This window comes from Hippocampus zosterae, chromosome 5 (assembly GCF_025434085.1).
Source record: "Hippocampus zosterae strain Florida chromosome 5, ASM2543408v3, whole genome shotgun sequence".
Lineage (NCBI taxonomy): Eukaryota > Metazoa > Chordata > Actinopteri > Syngnathiformes > Syngnathidae > Hippocampus > Hippocampus zosterae.
In genome coordinates this window covers 14,524,690-14,544,945 of record NC_067455.1, presented here as the reverse complement: position 1 = coordinate 14,544,945, position 20,256 = coordinate 14,524,690, and the positions used below count along the sequence as shown (strand labels likewise).

At 40.7% G+C, this 20,256-nt stretch overlaps 2 protein-coding genes and 1 long non-coding RNA gene across 3 annotated transcripts in view; 1 reads left to right on the top strand and 2 right to left on the bottom strand.

Moving 5' to 3' along the window:
- The window catches only part of LOC127600902 (uncharacterized), a 39,576-nt gene extending 36,217 nt beyond the window's left edge, over nucleotides 1–3,359 (bottom strand). The window contains exons 1-2 of the long non-coding RNA XR_007962436.1: nucleotides 3,184–3,359; nucleotides 1,884–2,142 (exon numbers count right to left, since the gene is read on the bottom strand). This is a non-coding gene — a long non-coding RNA (uncharacterized LOC127600902). The remainder of the gene's footprint in view (nucleotides 1–1,883; nucleotides 2,143–3,183) is intronic.
- LOC127600853 (F-actin-uncapping protein LRRC16A-like) overlaps nucleotides 1–20,256 on the top strand; it is a 692,893-nt gene that overhangs the window by 132,575 nt on the left and 540,062 nt on the right. The gene's annotated exons all lie outside the window — the stretch shown is intronic.
- Nucleotides 11,755–14,024, bottom strand: sox4b (SRY-box transcription factor 4b). Its single transcript, XM_052065770.1, has one exon. It carries the CDS (start codon nucleotides 13,578–13,580, stop codon nucleotides 12,351–12,353), a length of 1,230 nt encoding a protein of 409 aa, XP_051921730.1. The 5' UTR covers nucleotides 13,581–14,024; the 3' UTR covers nucleotides 11,755–12,350.

The following is a 20,256-nucleotide window of genomic DNA, read 5'->3' as shown; positions in this document are numbered from 1 at the left end:
CGCGGCAGATCCACACGAACAGCAGTAGGTGGAGGAATGCTGGTTTCCCTGAGAGGTGAAACTCTCCCGCCTTAACAATTGCAGATTAATTATTGATAAACTACTGAAATACATCAGTATTGTCACTCTCACTTTTGGTCCTGAGATTAACATTTTCAATATTCAATGTTTTTCAAAAGGTCTTAGGTTTTACCATTAACAATGTTTGCCTTATTTTTATCTGTTTGATAGTTTTTGAAGGAATGAAATAATTCACGAGATATGTAGTTTAAGGCCCATCTTAACATTATGTAATTTATATACAGTATATATTAAAAAATCCTCGTCTCACATCTCGGGTGGTGTCCGTCCCTCTTTCAGCTCGGGTCCTCTACCAGAGGTCAGGAAGCTTGAGGGTTCTGCGCAGTATCCTTGCTGTTCCCAGCACTGCACATTTCTGGACTGAGATGTCTGATGTTGTTCCCGGAATCTGTTGCAACCACTCATCTAGTTCGGGGGTCACTGCCCTGAGTGCTTCGACGACCACAGGCACGACTGTCACCTTTACCTTCCATGCTCTCTCCAGCTCCTCTCTGAGCCCTTGGTATTTCTCAGGTTTCTCGAGTTCCTTCTTTCTGATGTTTCCATCGCTTGTAAATACCGGTACACACACACACACACACATTTCCATGATCTGATCCACTTATCCTCTCTCATCTGATTTCCTGCAGCAGGTTGGGTATACCCTGAACTGGTTGCCAGCCAACCACATTGCACACATAGACAAGCAACCATTCATACTCACAATCACAAACAAATATATATCGTTATTGTTGGGTGGAACTCTCCGCAAATGTGATCAACTTCACAATATTCAATATTCTATACTATGGGTCAGTTCCCCCATTGGTCTGTTATTTATTATTATTGTTATAATTATTATTTACTTACTGATCTGTCAAAAGCATTGGAAATGATTGGCTCTCTTTCATGATATAAAGGCAATGGCTCAAAAAAACTATTTTAGTTTGAACCTTAAACAGTTTTGGAGGAAAAATGATTCTGTCTGCTTGATGCCAATATTATACCACTAAATGTTCTTGTGCCAAACGCATATATTTTTCTTTTATCGGTAAAAATACAGAATAACAAGTCAAAAGGTATGGTTGTATTCCTCCTCGGCCAGTAATATAAAGTGACAGTGGCTGTGAAAGTGATGCTGCGGGACCATGTGGTATGCAAAAGTCAGTGACGAGGCGGGGCTTGGATGCTAACAACACCTACTACTCGCTCTCATTGGTTCTCAATGACATCATTGATAGGGGGCTGCAAAAAGAATGAAAGGAGCTTGAGTCTTCCTCTCATCCTGCAAACTCTACCGTGCTAGAATTATTTGCTCAAATTAAAAATCATAATTGAACCACTTTTTTGCCAGTACAACCACGCATGCCTGAATTGACTTCAGCCTTGAACATAATGCGTACTCTCACCTGGCGACCAAAGAAACTTAATAAAGAAAGAAAGAGAAAAAAAAAGCTCAAATGACACTCAAGAAATGTGTATTTAAAGCTCCAAAAGTTGCTTGATTAAATGTAAATAGAACAATTGTATTTTTGTTTTGCATTGTCATAATAGAGTATATAAGCATTATGGCTTCCATCAGGAACCTAAAAACAACTCATAGAGCATTTATGTAGTTGTGCCATTGCCTAGCACTTCACAATACAGTCACTTGTACACATGTGTGACGAAAGTTTGCTTTTGCACACAGTATCGCCAAACTAATATTTATATCCATTTGAACTGCACGCAGTGTGTGCAATGATTGTTCTAGAGGGTCTCCTACTGACAAAGACAACGCAGTGGAAAAAGTTGTTGAAGAAGTATGAAGTGAGGCCACTTACTATACGATGTAGGATCAAAATTCAATACTCTTCCATCGCGCTGAATATTTAATCTCCAAAGTATATCCAGGTTTTTAAATTTCCAAGTATGACTCCCTCAAGGCAAAGCTGGGGTTTAAATCCTGAGTCCTCATCTTCTCCCAAAATAAAAGTGTTCTGCCTCTTAATCCTCAAAGCTTCTTCGTAGATGACTCTGGAGTTCCTCCGTCTGTCTCCCAAACAGCTGAAGAACATGGATCGGTTGGGTTCGAGGTTCCAGCTAAAATCAAGAACGACATGGGAGAAAATGTTTGAAAAAAGAAAGACTGGCAGCAAAAAATAAAAATAAAAAATCTTAAAGTAGTCAATTTGTGGTTGATTAAAAATAGGGAGCAAATGTTTCATAAATACATCATACGAGTCCTCATAATACATATCCAGCAAACAATTTTAACTTTTGAGATGTGCCAAGTTGTCCAAGTTTGCAAGTTGGGATAGAAAGAAACTATTCAACAAATCTAAAATGTTGTGTTAAGCATAAGGGAACAAATGGTGTATAGAATGCAACGAATTCAACCACATGTTTACTTGATAAAGGAAAGTTTTAATCTGTTACTTTTAACTCAAGTAACAGATTGTCTGCTTGGAGATCGCGAGGCTTCATTCGTTTCATGTGCTCAAATGTAAGTAAAATGTATTCTATGTATAAAGATGAAAACAAAATAATTAACACTCATTGAAAATCATTTCTCACTTGAAAAAAAAGTTTTTTTCATGTGGATTTATGCACCTTTCTTTAAGTTTTCTTTGTATAGACTGAGAACAAAGGAACCTTTACTGTAACAAAGAAGCTGCTGAGACTTATACCTGTTGATCTGTTTCCAGTAAACAAATGTGAAGTGTTCAACTAAAATAGACATTCTATATCGCCTAAACGAAAACCTTAACTCCTCAGTTGATTTTAAATGAATGATTAATTCGTGCAACAAGTTTCTCCTCCTTCTTTTCTGACTGACTTTACACCTGATTACGTTCTTCTAAATTCCCATAGTGCGTTCGGGACCCTCGCGGGAGCACGAACATATAGAATTAGCAGAGAATACTGTTTGCATGAGGAAAAAGTAAATTACAAGCAATAAAAGCAGTTTATTCTCCCCTCCTCGCGCACACACTAAAATGTCGCATTTGCTGTAAACTTCTGATAGAGAGGCAGCTGCTTTGTCTTGAAGTCGCAACATCCCGAAGGAATCAAATAAGGCATCTAAACAAACTCAGCCTCGCTTCCATGAAAGTTTACAATCGTTAATTGAAATAGACATACTGTACTGTGAGCATGATGACGTCCCTTCAAGTAGTGTCCAAAAAGCTCGAGACAGAGCATCAGACAAAGGAAAAGAGGCACCGCTCCTCTCTCTCTCGCTCTCTTTTTCTCGCTCTCTCTCTCTCTCCCCCCTGACTGCCACTGTCTATGTCGCTCTACCTTTGCTGCTTTGTGCTCAAGTTTGAGCGCTGACGCACCAACAAGAGCGGCAACTTTTACTGGACAAGAACACACAAAACCACGCCTGGAGCGCGCGCACACGCAAATATTCCTCTCTGGGACAACTTACCTGAAGGTGCTCTGCTTCCTGCGTATGGCCATGGGTTGTAGATGAGCGTTAAAAATAATAATAATAATAAAGTTTGTTAGGACACATGCAGCTTTGGGTTGTGAGGTCCCCCCTTTGTCTACACGTGTGGATGGATGGGGCTCGTTTTGGCCGCGCCTAGTTCATTGCGCTCGCCAAACAAGAGTCCCGCCCTCTCCGAGTCAAACTATGCGCACTTCAATATACACACTCTGCTATACTAACAGTGTACATTGTGGTGATTAAACCACGTGTTCACATGCAGCTCAAATCAATATTATTGATATAGTGCAAGAGTACATAACTTATCAAAAGCCACTTTACATGTGAAGCGGCTCTCTTGCATGTTAAGACATTTTTACAAGAAGCTCACACGAGCAAGTAGTGCATGTGTCAACAAGCCAACAAAAGCACAGCAGAATAAAAGAACTGGGTAATGCGTACCACAGAACCTTGTTTTTAAGGGCGATATGAAACATGGATCTGGGATTCAGGATGCCACCATTTTGACTTCTTTAGAATATTGCTGTGACTCTGCTTGAAAATGGTTAAGTATGATGCGTTCTGCCCAAAAAACAGGCAAGGCCTTTATCGCTGTTTGGAATGGGACTACAATTTACAGCACATTTCAAACAGCTTTATGATGCGGATTGACACTGAAGAGAATAGAGTGTGCACACAATGGAATGGCCAAATTATTTTGGATTGCTGTTGATTGTGTTTCGTTATCAACTATTATCTGCTACTAAGAGTGGAATTTATTGTGTTTTAAATTCATACCCAACAGCAACGTGTCAAATAGCTACATTGATTTTTTTTATACTCTTTTTTCTTAAGGAGATATTGAAGGTCAAATGTGAGGATACACAACATTTCATCAACTTGCAATATCTCTTAAGCACCAATATAAGAGTTACATCAACACAACCTCTACAAACACAAAAATGCTCAGTTATGTCTAATACTGTCCTGGAAGTATTTGTGTGATTGTGTGTAGTTTGTAGTAGTGTAGAACCTCCTGGTAGGCTGGGCTACATTATTTCGCCACACAAAATGTTTCGCTTTGCAGAGCTTTACCACTGTTTACTGCAGCTTCCAGTCACAAGCTAATATGTAGTTACATTATCCCAAACTCATCAGGTACACCCTCAAACTGCGCCCGTTATTGCTTCTTAGCGTACTGCTATTAAAGCTTCAATTGTGCGTGAAAGTAGGCATGGAATAGGATAATCGCAGGGACTTGTTTCATGCTTGGTGTTGCGACCATGGTGCGCCTCACCGAGTGTTCCTGGATACGGAGCTGCCGTGCCCCCAATGGACCTGACAATTTGGTCACAGAAAGTAGACTGCGCTCAGCGTAAAAAAAAAACCTGCCACATCTCCATTTTTGTGCTGCTGCAAGCCTGAATTTGGTAGACCACACTGTGTCACTCGTGATTCTGGCAGACCAGGGACATTTGCTGTTATACTCCCCCGGCGCACCTGCCAGTTTGATGAGGAAAAAGTAGGCCAACTTTTAGACGACCTCAGACCAAGTCTAAATGTCAGCGCAGATGATGTAACGTGATTTTGGTGAATTTGATCGAGTTGCAGGAAGGCAGATTCGGGGCTCTGCAGACACGTGTGGTGGATGTCATCTTATTTCATTCATAAATTAATTAAATTATGTGAAAAACAATTCAGAATCAGAATCATCTTTATTGGCCAAGTATGTAGAACACACAAGGAATTTGTCTCCGGTATAACACGCTGCATTAGTATCATCGTAAACAAGGACATGGCAAATAAGTATGGAAGGACATTTCGTAATGTAAGTGAACCGTAGTGCAGTGGTACCACCCAGTGACAACTGTGAGACAATGTGCAAAGCATCAAGTAGAGCTAAAGTGATCAGTGGTAGAATACAATACATCATCGTATTGTATTCTACCTTCTAGTTTGTACAGTTGGTGCAGAAAATCATTGAACCATTTTAGAGTGACCAGTTGCAGTATTTGTTGTACAAGAAGAGTGACCACGTCAGTGACTGTTTAGGGAGTTAATGGCTACTGTAAATAGCACTGCGACCTTATCCATATTTGTATTTGTATTGCACTTAATTGAACGGTGTTTGTTGTTTTTTTTACTTCTTTCTTCTGTCTACCTTCAATCTTGCTGCTGTAGACTGTAAATTTCCCGAGTGTGGGGCAAATAAAGGATATCTTAATCTTAAATGTGACAATAACGTGAGACAATCCCTCTAAAACATTGTAGAAATCAATTCATTGACCAAATTCTAAACATTCTGATGTTAAAAATCTTTTAACAGCACCCACTGACCGCGTGTCAACACTGAGTTGGGGTTGGTCACATGTAGATGCACGTTCGTGGGTGCAAGGCAGTCTCCAATTGCCCATGTCACATGTCTACTGTCTCCAACATTACTTTCAGCACCATCTCCCCAAAACCTAAAATGTTAGGGAAGCAAGAAGAAAATGTAGGATTGTCTTGAAACATAAATAGACTATTTTCCTCTCATTTTAACCATATTAATGATGAAAAACTTTGGCAATAAATGCAAAAACCGAATGCAGTGAACTGTCAAAGTAGTCTGGGTGTGACAGCACAGGTGACCGACAGTAAGCTCCGCAACTCCGTTTTTGGGCCACGGTTAGGTACATTTTCAATAATGTACCGGTACATTTCAGAATTCCTTTGTGCATAATTGTAAAAAAAGAAAACGAAAATTCTCAAAATACCCTTTTTATTTTCCGTTTTGTGTTATACAGGATAATATTACTGTTACTTAATTAAATACAACAAGTTTGATCAGTGAATTGTGTCTTATTCCTTGACGAAATATATACATGTGGCAATACAGTAATATATCATATGCATTAGGAATTAAAAGTACAAAAACATAAACAAAAGCAAAACTTGTTTGGCAAATTAACACATGCCTAATCCAATTGTAATGAGGGTAACGCATTTTCATCAAGTGGCCAACCCACACATCTTTGACCACAAAATATGCAAATCCAAAACAGTCAATGCACTTTCTGCATAGGATGTCCAGCAAGCGTTGTGTATGAACAGTGTATGAGCACAGCAAAAGCGTGGTCATATAGTTTGGATTTCTTTTCAAGTTTGAGAAATATCACTCATACATCTCTAGGAACTGGTGCCATTATTGTCATCAATGCATTTTCGACCACATGCTGTGAGTACATTATCGACAATTGCAATTTATTCAGTTTCTCTCCATGAAATACCTTACTATAGTAAGATGTTATTTGGGATAATGTAAACATTTTCACAGTCCTCTATTCTTTGCCATTCTTCATTGTTAACAAGAGTGATGTGAAACCTGTAGATTTGCACACTAATCCGCGGGCCTGCCTCTATTCAAGGGTGGTCATGCACCCCAGCCCCCGCCCACAATCCTCACCTCAAACAGCGCAACCCCCACTCTCACGCACATTGGTCTGCTTTCCTCTTTTGGAGATGTTGGCTGGCAACCCAACTCACTTACGCCTTATGGTCAACGACTAGGGTGAAGTGTGGATTCGAAGTCTGTCAGCGCAAACAAATATTGAATAATCATTGAAGAAAAATCAGAAAATTTACAGGTTGCGTTTACACAAAAATCCAAACGCACTGTCTCCATTTTTTCAATGCAAAATGCATTTCAGGACAGTTTGGAAATTTGCAGCTGTATCAAGAGAAATATTGAAAATAGGGCAAAACACAATCTGAAATGAAAATGAGAGAAATACTGATTACGCCACTGCTTCGCCCCCCTGGGAAGAGCACTGAGCAGATAGGTCGACACAGAAATACAGTCATGGCTCTCTTTACCCACCCACCAGCACAGCTCTTATCCCCCCTGCTGTGGTTTTACTGGACCACTGACTCCAGCAGCGAGACTGTTCCGCTCCACTCTGCTGTGCCCCAGCTCATGCCTGCATCTCTCCCACTGAGGAGTCAGCTGAGCAATGCATGAGCCATGCATGAGCCTGCACACTGAACAGGCTTTCTACAGCTTGGAGGAGCTTAGCGCATACGCAGAGGTGCCAGTGGTCTTTGGAAATGTACAAGATTATATGGCAAACTGGTGATATCATTATTTGCATGCATGGTACATGATGATATTCATCATCGGGGGGTTGAGAAATAAAGTAGTATACCACAGCTAACACAAAATGACTGCTGAAAGGAAGTTGAACATATTTAGATTCACTGCAGAGTCAGTAATTACACTCAACCATGCACTGTTGGAATAAAATGGATATATCAGTAAATTGCTGCGACGCTGCAAGGGGTCATACGGTTTCTGGGGGAGGGGGAAGAAAACAGTTGCAGATTCATTAAGCTATGCCGTGAGCAAACACTACTGGCAGCAGTATCTCGTGCACCATTTGAAAACGCTGCAATGAATCACCCTTTTTGAAATTTGTGATTAAATCTGTTCCTTTGCTACTGCGCAATAGGAAGAAATCTTCCAGCAATTACTTTACATCGCAAAGTAATTACACACTTTGACGAATTCAACATGATGAACAACCTAGAAAGATGATGAAATACAATTCAATGAAATGTCTTCCAAAGACTGCGCGATAAGATAGCAGGAAATAACCATCACGGTAGATAATAGCTCTGGACTGTAGACAAAATGTTCACCATTTCATCAAGCTTATTAAGGTCGTTATATAACACACAAACATAATCGATTAAAACTTGATGCATGCTCATTTAAACCACTATTGCTGACTCAAGGCCATGAGCAACCATCAAAAACAAATCTGCACCCCATAAATCATCACAGAGGAGGCAGACATATAGTGTCTGCTCTCGCTGTGGGGATATCCTTGTACTGCCATTCATTTCATGCAATAGAATTTTAGCCATCACACAGACATGCACACATGCACACGCACGCGCGCGCACACACCAGATATTCACAGAGCGAGACAGGCAGACATGCTTGTCAGTGTGCTGGAGGGCCCTTAGCCGAATGCCGCTAAACCAGCCCTTCCCCCACAATAAAGATCTGTCTGGGAGAGGGGGAAGGGACATCATGACTGTCTGAACATCAGACAGCCAGCATACAGCAGAATGTGCCAGAATGGAATCTCTTGAAATAACAAGTAAGGTCCCAATCTGAATTGAAATTGACCATGAGATAACTGATGTTGTCAGTTAGAATCAAACCCCTCACTCGCACATTGTACTTCTGATTTCATCATCATTCAAATCAACAGTTTACAGTTGGATTTTTAAAAAAGCCTTAAAACATGCAACCAAAATGGCTGCAATTGGAAAATACTGAACACTGTGTGCTTTCCATTTGTTTGTTTGTTTGTTTTTTTTTTGTATGTGTGTGTTTGTGTGCCTGAAAAGTCTGAGCTTTTCAGGGCTGATACACTATGGGTTGCAGACAGTACATGTCAGCCTTATCAGCAGATGTCACCTTGTGCATCACATTCTATTTGGGCACCGTGGAGAAATGCTACAGTCTATGCATTCATTTTGAATACATAATGTGACTCACACACACATTAACCGGGAACACAAATCTCATACTTGACGTGATGTATTTACAATGCAGGTTCATGTGACGTTGCCAATGTGAATTTAACTGTATTCTAACCTCACTGCATAGGTTACTTTGTCTTATTCATGTTTACATTGGTAGAGGAACAATTATTATATGAGCCATTAAAGTATTTGTCCATTAGTGTTTAAGTTACTCTTAATTTACCTTTAAAGTCACAAACTAATTAAAAAATGTTTGGAGGAATTTACAGTCAAATCAACTTTGACATCAACTGTTTATATTTGAGCTCATGCCTCTTTTAATGTACCAGTACACAATATACAGTGACGAATCATACCGTATGAATCACTATTGACTTCATGGGATACACTGAATCATTTTGCCAGATTTGCAATTAAGTACAGCACTTGTGTGTCACATCATACAAGCTGTATGTAAATCAGTCATTGTCAAAGTGACATGAGCGTCAGTAGTTTTATGTAAGCCACTCTGACTACCAACTACTGTAGATGTTTGTCAACCAGATTTGCATTTGGATTCAAAGTCGTTTGCTATAAGAACTTTTGATATTTTAAATGCATTTCAATAGGGTTAAGAGTTGGTTGTCATTAATTGGGGAAGTGCCGTGCTGAGAGGTGTAAAATGTTTACGGGGTGAAATACCAAGTACCAGTCGGGTAGTGTGAAGGTGGAATATCACGATGCCTAGATGAAATGCTGCAAAAAATAAAAAGTTCAAGAATCAAGAAAGGATCACAGAGTGTCAGTTCCAGCTGATATTTATTTCCTTCCTTGAAAAAGTTCTGTACACAAGTTGATATCAACAATCTGACAGGCAGTGAATGAACACAATTTAGCTGGCATGGGTGCTCCTCCCTTTCTCTGAGTCTCAAAAAAAGGTGGTTCCTTTGTTTATGGCATGATTAGAGACAATACATGATAATTCTACACAGCATATTGCACAGGATGGATGAAAAATAAAGTTAATATACTTAAAAACGATTTAATTTGTATATATATTTATATATAAAAGTCCGGAACTGACTATCTTAAAAGTAAGGATGTAGAATAGATAGTCGTTCGAGACAGTGCCTGTCCTTGATAGCAACAACATACATAAACACACAATCTTTTTGCTTTATGATACAGACAAATATACAAAGATTGAGTTGAATTTTACCTCATTTTTTTCTGAAAAACACAACAGCTAGGTAACCTGAATCCGAAATACAAATGCTATTCACCATGCCATAAACATACTAAACAATTATCTATTAGTAGCCAACAAGTAGAAAAGATTATATATTCAAATAGAATGAGAAACGCAGTACAAGTAGTTGTTGCGGAACTCAAGTCAGAAATTTGAATATGCTTGATCTTGATTTTTGCTGTCTAAAAAGAAAGCCGATTGAATACAGTGGCTGGTGGATGAGTTTGACATCAATTCATGAAAACATGTCAGTTTTAAAGCTACTATCTCCTTATGTGTTGTTGTAGGCAAGATATCAGAAAGACAGTTAAATAAAAAGGAGTGGCTGCTTCAGAGACCGACTGTTAAAACCACATGCTCCACAGGAATAGCTTCTGGCAATAATCAGTTCATGTGTCTTAAAGAAGCCTGTAGACTGGCACTGTAAACAGTAAAAGGTAGTCTGCCACAGAGGCTGGTGCTGCATTCAGGGGCTATTGGGAAATTAAACATTCCATGTGTTTTCTCCTTCATTGTTAAACATTATAGGTCTAAGATAACAGTACCAGATTACTGACAAAAAATCAAGAGCCTTGCTTATGATACTGTGACAAAATTAGTTAAATTTACTCTCAATTACAGCTCCATAACTGATAAGGGTATCTGCTTTGTGAAAATAGCCAAACATAGCTGAACAAAACTCAACATTGACCACTACAGTGTATTATGGTACATTTTACTCATTACCAATGGAAAGAAAATTGAGCAGGCAATTAAAAAACAAAAAAACAAACAAAATCATGAGCTTTACAATAGACCTTGAAAGCAGCATGGAAACCAGTCATCTGAGGTTTCAAAATCAGGCAACGCAAATGTAGCTGAATTACTAGGCTCCACAGATCGATTGTTGACTCTTCCTTCTCCATATAGATTTGTACAAAAATACACTGAGAAAATAATCAAACCGTTTCCTATATTTTAAGTGTCCAAAAGTGTGTACATTTAAATATATGTATTAAAAAAAGGAATCAATGTTGTGTGTTTTTAAAATTCTAGCCCTTTGCCTGAGAAGAAAACGTGACATAATGACAAATCATTGTGTGAGAAAACAAAAACAGGACTAAACATGAAATAAAAAAAGACAAAACTGCTTGGCCCAGTATATAAATACAACATCCCATATAAAATGGCATCTGAAAACATGTACAAAACAAAGCTCTGTGGATGAAAATAAAAATTGGTGAGGATTTTCAATAAAATATTATCTGAAATGATAATTTTGGTCCTGAATAGTAAAGAACATGTGTATAAAGTTCGGCACTGATTTGCAGTTGCGTTCAAATCCTGAAGTTTGAAATATTAAAACAGCTGGTGATCATTTCAGTGTCATGGTATCCCTCAAAACATGTTTTTTAAGAGACGAACTGAGGTGAGACTATCTATACCTTTAACTAACCCTAATACTGTACTATTTGTAACTGCTCGACAGTCTCACATGTCAGCACAACATAGGAACAAAGAAAGCTATCATGCTTAAACGTGTTTTTGTTTGTTTGTTTTTTTTTCTTTTGAGAAGATATCAAACTTGGGGAAAAAAACAACCCACCTTGGTTTCATACAAAATCCCTCTGTGGCCAAACGTGAGTAAAAATGTCGCACGGCAATCCAGAGTTATGTACCTTTTTAGTGGTGAAATTCACTTGGCAAATCGGTAAAAAAGTTGTGAAATGTCCCATTAAAAAAAGAATCAGCAACAACATTGATTAAGTGAACGGCGGACCGCATAACGTGCAAATCAATCACAGTAAAGTTGTTCGGGTCAGCCAGTTCACCGTCAGTCTTTTCTCAAACAGGAAACCGAAACCAGTGTTGCGATTCTGCCCGTCTCACTTGTTTTGCGCCGCTCCACGTTCGCCTGTTCCACAATCCCCCAAAGTCCGCACATTCAAAGCGAAGCCCTTTTTCGGCTTTAAAGGTTGATCTTTCGAAGCACTTGCAGACAAGAGAAGAGAAGCCATGGCGCTAGTTTTCAATGGATACCAACTGGTCTGGCAGTTCGGAGACAAAAGCTGCCCACCGATTCGTTTCCAGGACTCAATGCTCGGTTTGTGGTCGTCGGTTGTGTTCACCGTGATCTCAGTATGTGAACACCAGGTTAGAAATGGTGGACTCCAGCCAATCCCCGGAGATCATTTCACTGACTTCGGGCGTGCAGTAGTCGGGGAACTCGAAGTGGGAGCCTCCTGAGCCGGATTCAAAGTTCAAATCCAAGTCCCTGTCCAGAACCGAAGAGCCAAAACTCCCCAGCGACATGCTGTCAAAGCTGGGGCTGGGGTTCAAGTCCAGCAAGTCGTCCTCGAACTCTTCGTCCTCCGAGGAGGAAGACGACGACGAGGAGGCGGAGCAGTGGGAGCCGGAGGGTGTCGGCGAGGAAGCCCGCCGACTGATGTACGTTTGGCCGCCGTGACGCTCCGACGATCCTGCCGGAGACTCGCTTCCCTCGTCCCTACCGCTGGACACGTCCTCGTACAGGCTGAGCGGGTCGCTGGAGTCCGCCGAGTTGCTCAGCGTAGGACTGGCCGGGACTGTGACTGACGACGCGAGACTGACGCTCAACCCGCCCCCGTAGACGTGGTACACCCGCTTGGCTTTCTTGCTTTCCGGTACCTGCTTGGCTGTGGACGACACCGACTTGGACTTGAAGAGGGGGGTGCTGTTGTTGCGGTGGGGGTGACGATGGTGATCCGGAGGCTCCTCAGAGGCAAAGTGTGAGGCTTTGGTGCTACTGCTGTTCCCGAAAAGTGATTTGTGGGATTTGCTGCTGGGTGATTTAAGTCCATTTTTCCTCGAAGATGAGGACGACTTCATGCTGGTGCTGTTCGAGCTACTGTTGACTTTTTCCCCCTTTTCCCCGGCACTTCCTGGCTTGGAAGCGCTCGATTTTACCTTCTTCCTGGGCCGGTACTTGTAATCAGGATAGTCCGCCATGTGCTTGAGCCTCAGCCGCTCCGCCTGCTGGATGAAGGGGATCTTGTCGCTATCTCTGAGGAGCTTCCATCGCTTCCCCAGCCGTTTAGAGATCTCGGCGTTGTGCATATCCGGAGACTGCTCCATAATCTTCCTCCTCTCGATCTGGGACCACACCATGAATGCGTTCATGGGTCTCTTAATGTGGCCGCTCGGAGTTTTACACCACGCCGGGTTGTCTCCCAGCTTGTCACCGGTGGTCGAAGAGGCTGTTGAGCCTGGGGAGAGGGGCGAGTCAACGGGGTCCATATCCATGCTCGACCCGGAGCTCGAGTCTCCACTGAAGAAGGAGGAAAGCGCGTCCGCGGTGCTCTCTGCGTGGCTCATCTTCTGAACCATGCTGCCTCTTTTTTTTCCGCGCACTTCAACGCAAACTCAGCTCTTTTTTCCCAGTGTGCGAGTTGAGATAAAAATAAAATAAAACAAAAAAGTCACTCCTGTGATGTGTCGTATAAATTCGGTCCAGTTTGGCCAAACACAAAGTTTAACTTCTAGACCCTTTTTGGTGACTGCTTTCTCTCCCTTCCTCCTGTCTGGTAAAACTCAATTGAGCCGAGTGTGCCCAGTTCAACACGGTCTATGCGCCCGTCCCCGTGGCCCCCTACTGCAAAAGGCTTTCAATATACTGATTTTTTTTTTCTCGGCATCAGTCTGTGTCCCCTCTCCTAGAGACAAAAGCCAGACATGCTGGTGGGGGAAAGTAAAAAAAAGAACTTAGAGTGAATAACACGGTCCGCCCTCCATCTGTACACTTGCAGCAGAGTTTCAAGCAGCCCTCCAGTTTCGTCTCCCTTTGCATCCATTTATCCCCTCCCGAGATACAACAGTGATAAAAAATAAGCCAATGGGAGTCTGTCGCTATCCTGCCTCGGCGCCAAACTGACGCCCATCTCGGCGCTGATTGGTCCAAAATGGAGTCTAATAATAATCAGCGCGTGCAATGAGCAGCCTCGTGTCTGACCTCATTCCAGACTACAAGAAGAAACTTCACATTTTTAAAGAGACACAGGCTTATGTTACCCCCCCCTCCTTTTCCACCATGCCCATGTGTATGTCATTAACATACGGCCATAAGGAAAGTAAAGTATATTTTGCCATATGGAAAGTTTCAGAAGAGTTTGTACCAGTAATGTAATGTAATGTGACTTAAAGAAAAACGCACCTAGTTATATTAAAAAAAATCATTCTGACCGGAGAGCATATCACATAACAAGGAGTCTCTGCGGCAATACACTTCTGCTGAGTCAGAGAAGCATTTAACATCTCCTAGAAAAGGAAAATGCATATATTTCCATTGATTGCCAAATAGGGAAATTTGCTATAGACACATATAGTTAATCTATCAGAAGCTTCACAATATGAGGAAACAATGTATTCCATATATTTTATTATTGCCACTGCTGAAATGTGTGTGTGTGTATATGTGAACACGTTGTTCAACATCGTCATCTTGAGCAACAGAGCAGTTGAGCCTCTCAGAATAATGTCTGACACCTCAGATGGTTGGACTGATTTGACAAGCCTCTCCCCCTCTCTCTACTTCTCTCTCTCTCCTCCCTCCATCTATCTCTCTCTGTTGGGCGGTGCTTTGTAGAAACACAACAGATCAACCCACTGCAAGCACACACTAGTCAGGGAGAAGAGAGTGTATCTTGCCAAGTGTACAATGAATGCACACCCATTCAGCCAGTGTGCACGCTCCAATACACGCGCGCGCACGCACGCACGCACACACACACACACATTTGTACCAGAGGGAAATATTCCGGGGTGGAGACAATTTGCACTCGTATCCATGTTTATTGTTTTAATTGGTAAAAATACAAATACCATTTAAATTGTTGTTAATGTCCTGCATTGTGATCCCAATGAATTAAGACTGGACAATTTTATTTTAGAAGCGTTAAAGCTGCCGCTGCTGCACCATTTCTGCCTGGAAAGAAGCTGCAAAAAATAACACGAGAAAGCACGTGGACAGCCGCTGACATCCGCTAGATGGCGTCGCAGAGCCAGACAGGGCTCAGCTTTTTTGCAGTCAGCGAATGTAGGCAACAGAAATTAGACCCAGCTTCAAGAACTTTTAGGGTTGTGTGAGTGTGCGCAAATGTGTGTGTGTGTCTGGGGGGGGGGGGGGGGTTACATAATGCCTCTGTACAATAACCATGACACTGGGAGGGTGCCTGTGCATATTTAAGGAATTGAATGTGGACTGGGATGAATTGTTGAACTTTCTATTCTTTTGACCCACTCTCATTTTGGGACAGTTTCAAAATTGACTGTGGAGGTGAATGTGAATTAAAATAATAATAACAATAATATTAATAATACTGTAATACCTATGAGCTGATGGCCTTCTCACCATCAAAATAATATGAAAAGCGTGATGAGAGAGATTAAATGAGGCGACCACACATTCTGTTTCAAAATGAGAATCAGAGGTGACTTAGACCACCAGTGTGAAATTAGTATGGAAGTATAGTCACCAGTGTTGCTAGATACATTTCAGTGGGTACAATTATACTCAATATGGCCTCATATCTGCAGTGCATCCAAGTAAAGCAATGGGTAATTGGGCTCCAATTTGTGTGTTCATAGAGCATAACAGCAATGGAAATAAGAATGTTAACTCATAAACTCACTCTGCTCCTAAATGCCATTTTAATAAGAGACTACGAGAAAATGTGTCCTTAGAAGTGTCTTAATGGAGTGCTGGCATCATTGGCAGCCTTCGGGAAAGGTGCACCGAATGAAGTGTATGTATAAAAACCTTATGTGTTGCATAAGTAAGAATATTACATCCAATGATTGATCATTGCAAACGTCTGTCTGCCCATTCACGTGTATCCATCCATCCATCCATCCATCCATCCATCCATCCATCCATCTAGCTATCTGGCCATCCATCCATCTGTTTATTTGTCTTTCCGTCCGAGCATCAATCATTCTGTCTATCTGCCCGCTAATCAATCTGAACTAACACTCAATGCAACATTTTTACCAGGGGCCCTGTTTTCTGTTATATTCTACATTTTGCATTATATTTGAAGATCTTCTCCACCTGAAAGCAACAGTATTTTTGCATACCTCTTGCCTTATACTCGGTTTCAGCATGTCTTTTTCTTTAGTAATAGAACCCTGTCTTTTTGTTTCTTTCACTGTGCACACATTAGTATGCCATGCATGCAGACACACACACATGCGCAGACCCAAACACACACATATACATGAGCTGGAAGGAGTGAATGCTTTCAAACTTCCCTCTTGCTTTTTGAGTCACTCTCTTTTACTGCCATTGTTCTAGTGGGGTGCAGCTGCCACGCGAGTTGGAGTGGGTCGCGTGCCAACCCTAATCTCAACAGGTGTTCTTTTGGAAAACTCCCACTACCCCTCACAACACCCTCCTACTTCTTTGTCATTCTCCCCCCACCAACCCCTCCAGCGGCTGAATTTTCCCCTCCTCCAATGTAGTTGTCATCACACTGTTTCTTCAGCAACTTCAGCAAATGGAGTTTGATTGAAACATTAAAGCTAAAACTGTGAGGTATTGTAAAACTACAGCGACAAACCAAACTACTGGAAAGAAGACTATTATGTATGGTCATGGAGAGACAGGTCAATATTATCAGAAAAAAATGCATGGGCAGTTTGTTCAGTGCCCTCTTGATTCCTTCTCTCCAGCAAACCTTAACATGTTTGTTGTCTACAGCCAATCACAGAGGCATAAAAAAAAAAATCAACTCATAGGATCTGCCATTACACGCAATGGAGTCCACTGACTGGTCATGTTGATGTGTTTCAAGCACCATGCTCCTTATGCTGAAGGGAGCTATGTTTCCATTTGAGGAAATCTTTTAAAAGTTTGACTTGGCATCAACTTTTATGCTACAGGTACATGCACTATATAGACACATATTAAATTAATTCATCGATCAATCAATTATTAGTCCTGTCTCTGTCTAGTACCAAGACTTTTTGAACAATTATATACTTCCAACTGGAGATGGCTCAAGTCACACATGCGAGTCTCATTTACGTCTCAAGTCTCCACCTGTGAGTCTCAAATAAGCCCAAGTCATGTAGTATTCGACCCAGTGATTTTAAGTCAAGTCCTATGATAAGTCAATTAAACTCCCTTACTAATACAGTACATTCATATCTGCAGTACCTGGTCTTCACAAAGAGAGAACCACAAAAAAGGTCAAATAATTGGGCCATAATTGGGTACATATGGGCCAAATATTAGTGGCCCATATGTACAGCATGTATAACACAAGACAATGGACTTCAATACAATACCACCTGCAGTTTAACATCTGGACATCAATAAAAACGTATTCCCCCCAAAGAACTACAGGTGAAGAATATGACAATATCTGTCTGGAAAATATCTCGAAAAGTCATTTCCGTTTTTGTACTTGTTTTTGCAAAGTGTTCAAAAGTACATTTAAAAGGAACCGTAAGCATACAGTACCTCCACGGGTGGATGATATAAAGTAAGCCAGAGCCATCACAGGTCACGGCTGTTAAGTGGGCAGGCACTTGGGTCTTCCTAACTTATCATTCCTGTCCATGTGTGTGACAGACCGCAGCAAAACTTGCAGAGGCTGAAATAATTTGAGATTTCTGATGGTCAACTACAGTATATAATCTACATTAGGCTTATTTTATTACAAACACGTTATTCATTACAGTGCAATGACATTCTAGAAAACAAAATTAATACAATTTGCCATTAAAGGATCCCCAATACTGAAAAGTGTGAGAGCAAGGATCCGTTAACCATTCAGAAAAACTACTGCTCATCTACATCATGTTTTCATCCTCTGCCTCATAATGTCTTCTCCGTATACCCCCTCTAACTAAAGAAAGTTGTATTTGGAAAAGATTAAAATACACAACATAATTTTTGCAGATATCTAATTTCCTCAGAAAAAACATCGTCTCACAGTGTGTAGTTGCCAAGGCAATGAGTCTGTAGCACAACATTTACTGCTACTCCTATGCTGCAGACAGCTACAGTACGCTCTTTTATTCTTTTACATATTTTTATTGTCATCTAAGTCAGTCCTCACAACACAGATCTTTATGACCCTCTAACAGACGGATGACTGGTTACTGTATATTTGAAATGTTTATTTAGTCGTATTTCTAAAGCTTTGTTTGAACAGGTGTTTTTGGCCACCGATACAGACAATGATACAGACATAAATACACATGCAAGAACACACACTCTCGGCAGTCAAAGTCTTATCTTATCCAGAAAGAGCAGCTGCAAAGTATGACCCAAGCTGAACTGTTAATGATTAGTGTGTGTGTGTGTGTGTGTGTGTGCGCGCGCGCACGGGTGTGATCTCTCCTCTTTGCCAATTGACATGAGCTCATTATTAGTGGCCTAGCTTTGATTTGTGAAGTTTAGCAAGTTGAATTTGAACATCTGCTGCATTTCAAGGTGGTTTCTATGTGAGCTACAAAAAACATCCACACACATTTCACAAGAGGTGACCATTAATAATGACAACAGTCCGAACAATAATAAAAAATAATCAGATGCATGCGTGCATAATAGTGTACATGTGCTCACTGAAAAACCAACCAAATTCAAGTGTCCGAGTGTGCATTTGCATAACAAACATTTTGCAGTAGAGGGCATGAGCAACTATTCAGATAAGAAATTACGACTCAGATATCCTCAGATCAATGCGGTTTGAGGTGAACAAAACTGTGCAGGATAGAGCTATATATAGAATATCGTTTAAGCATCGTCATCGCGATGCATGTATACGCAAAAGTCAGATGCAATGTACCGCAGGACCGCACCTTCAAAGATGGTACATCTTTTTAGTGCTAATTATTTTTTAGAGCGACGTTGTGCAATTTGACAGATAGTCAACAATTATGCAAATAAGGCATAAAACATGCTTGCTTCAACTGTTTATTTGTCACTTCCAGTTTTAATTTACTGTAAAACTGACACGTAAAAGAAAAACATAAAGAGCGAAAGTCAGCCGCCTTCATGCTAACGTACAGTGTGATGCAAAAAGCCGTTGACATGTTCACAAGGATTGGCATTGATGTTACAACACAAATGGAATAGCATTGAGTGTTACATATTAATCTTGTAGTATGATAACTATTCATGAGGACCTGGGAAGCAAAAGCACGCCTGCAGGTGAGATATTATTCTTCAGGATGCAATGACTGGACCTCGCAACGGATTACATTTGGGGCGCTGGTGTTTGGGCTGAGGATATTTACAAGGGACAAACTTCAGCTGTACCTGTGTCGTATGAAACACTGACCTCAAATATAGAAACACGACGCATATTATGTTAAACCATATGTAGAAAATAAGAGATCACTCCGATTTTAAGAACAAAAAATATGAGGAATGTGCTAATGACTAGACTTACGACAGTATAACTGCACATGATTTTAACTCGAAGTCTGGCAGGTTAATTGCTCAATATTCAGTCCATTAAAATATAGATAGACTTTACCAGAAATATTTAATATACCGCTGCAATCTTGCGAACACTACTCTTTTCTATTGAAGCTATTATAAATTGTCCAAACAATAAATCAGACAGGGAAAAGAAGAAGCTGTTTTTTCACATGCCTACGTATTATGTTTTCCTGTACTTTTTAACATCACAATATATACTTACAGTGCATTGCAGGGTTTTTAATTTCAATAGCATGCAGCTATAGTGCTGGACATAATAGATGGACATGTGTAACTGATTGATGCTTATACTTTAGTGGACTAGATTAAAAAAAAAATGATCGTATGCAGTGAGGGAGCCACTGTCTGCATCTGCGTCAGAGTTTACAACGGAGTAATTCCCAAAATACGTCAGTTGGTGTACAGGATCTTGGGATTCCCTTGTGCATACTCAGTGCACCACCCACAACATCTCTACCCACCCGGGTCACACAAAGAGACTATGTTGAGATGTGTCCTGAAAAACAAACCAAAAAAAAACGCAAAAAATCAAGGGTTTATCCTGATGACAAG

Excerpts from the sequence above, each read along its gene's own strand:
- sox4b (XM_052065770.1), bottom strand. The coding sequence starts at position 13,580 with ATGGTTCAGAAGATGAGCCACGCAGAGAGCACCGCGGACGCGCTTTCC.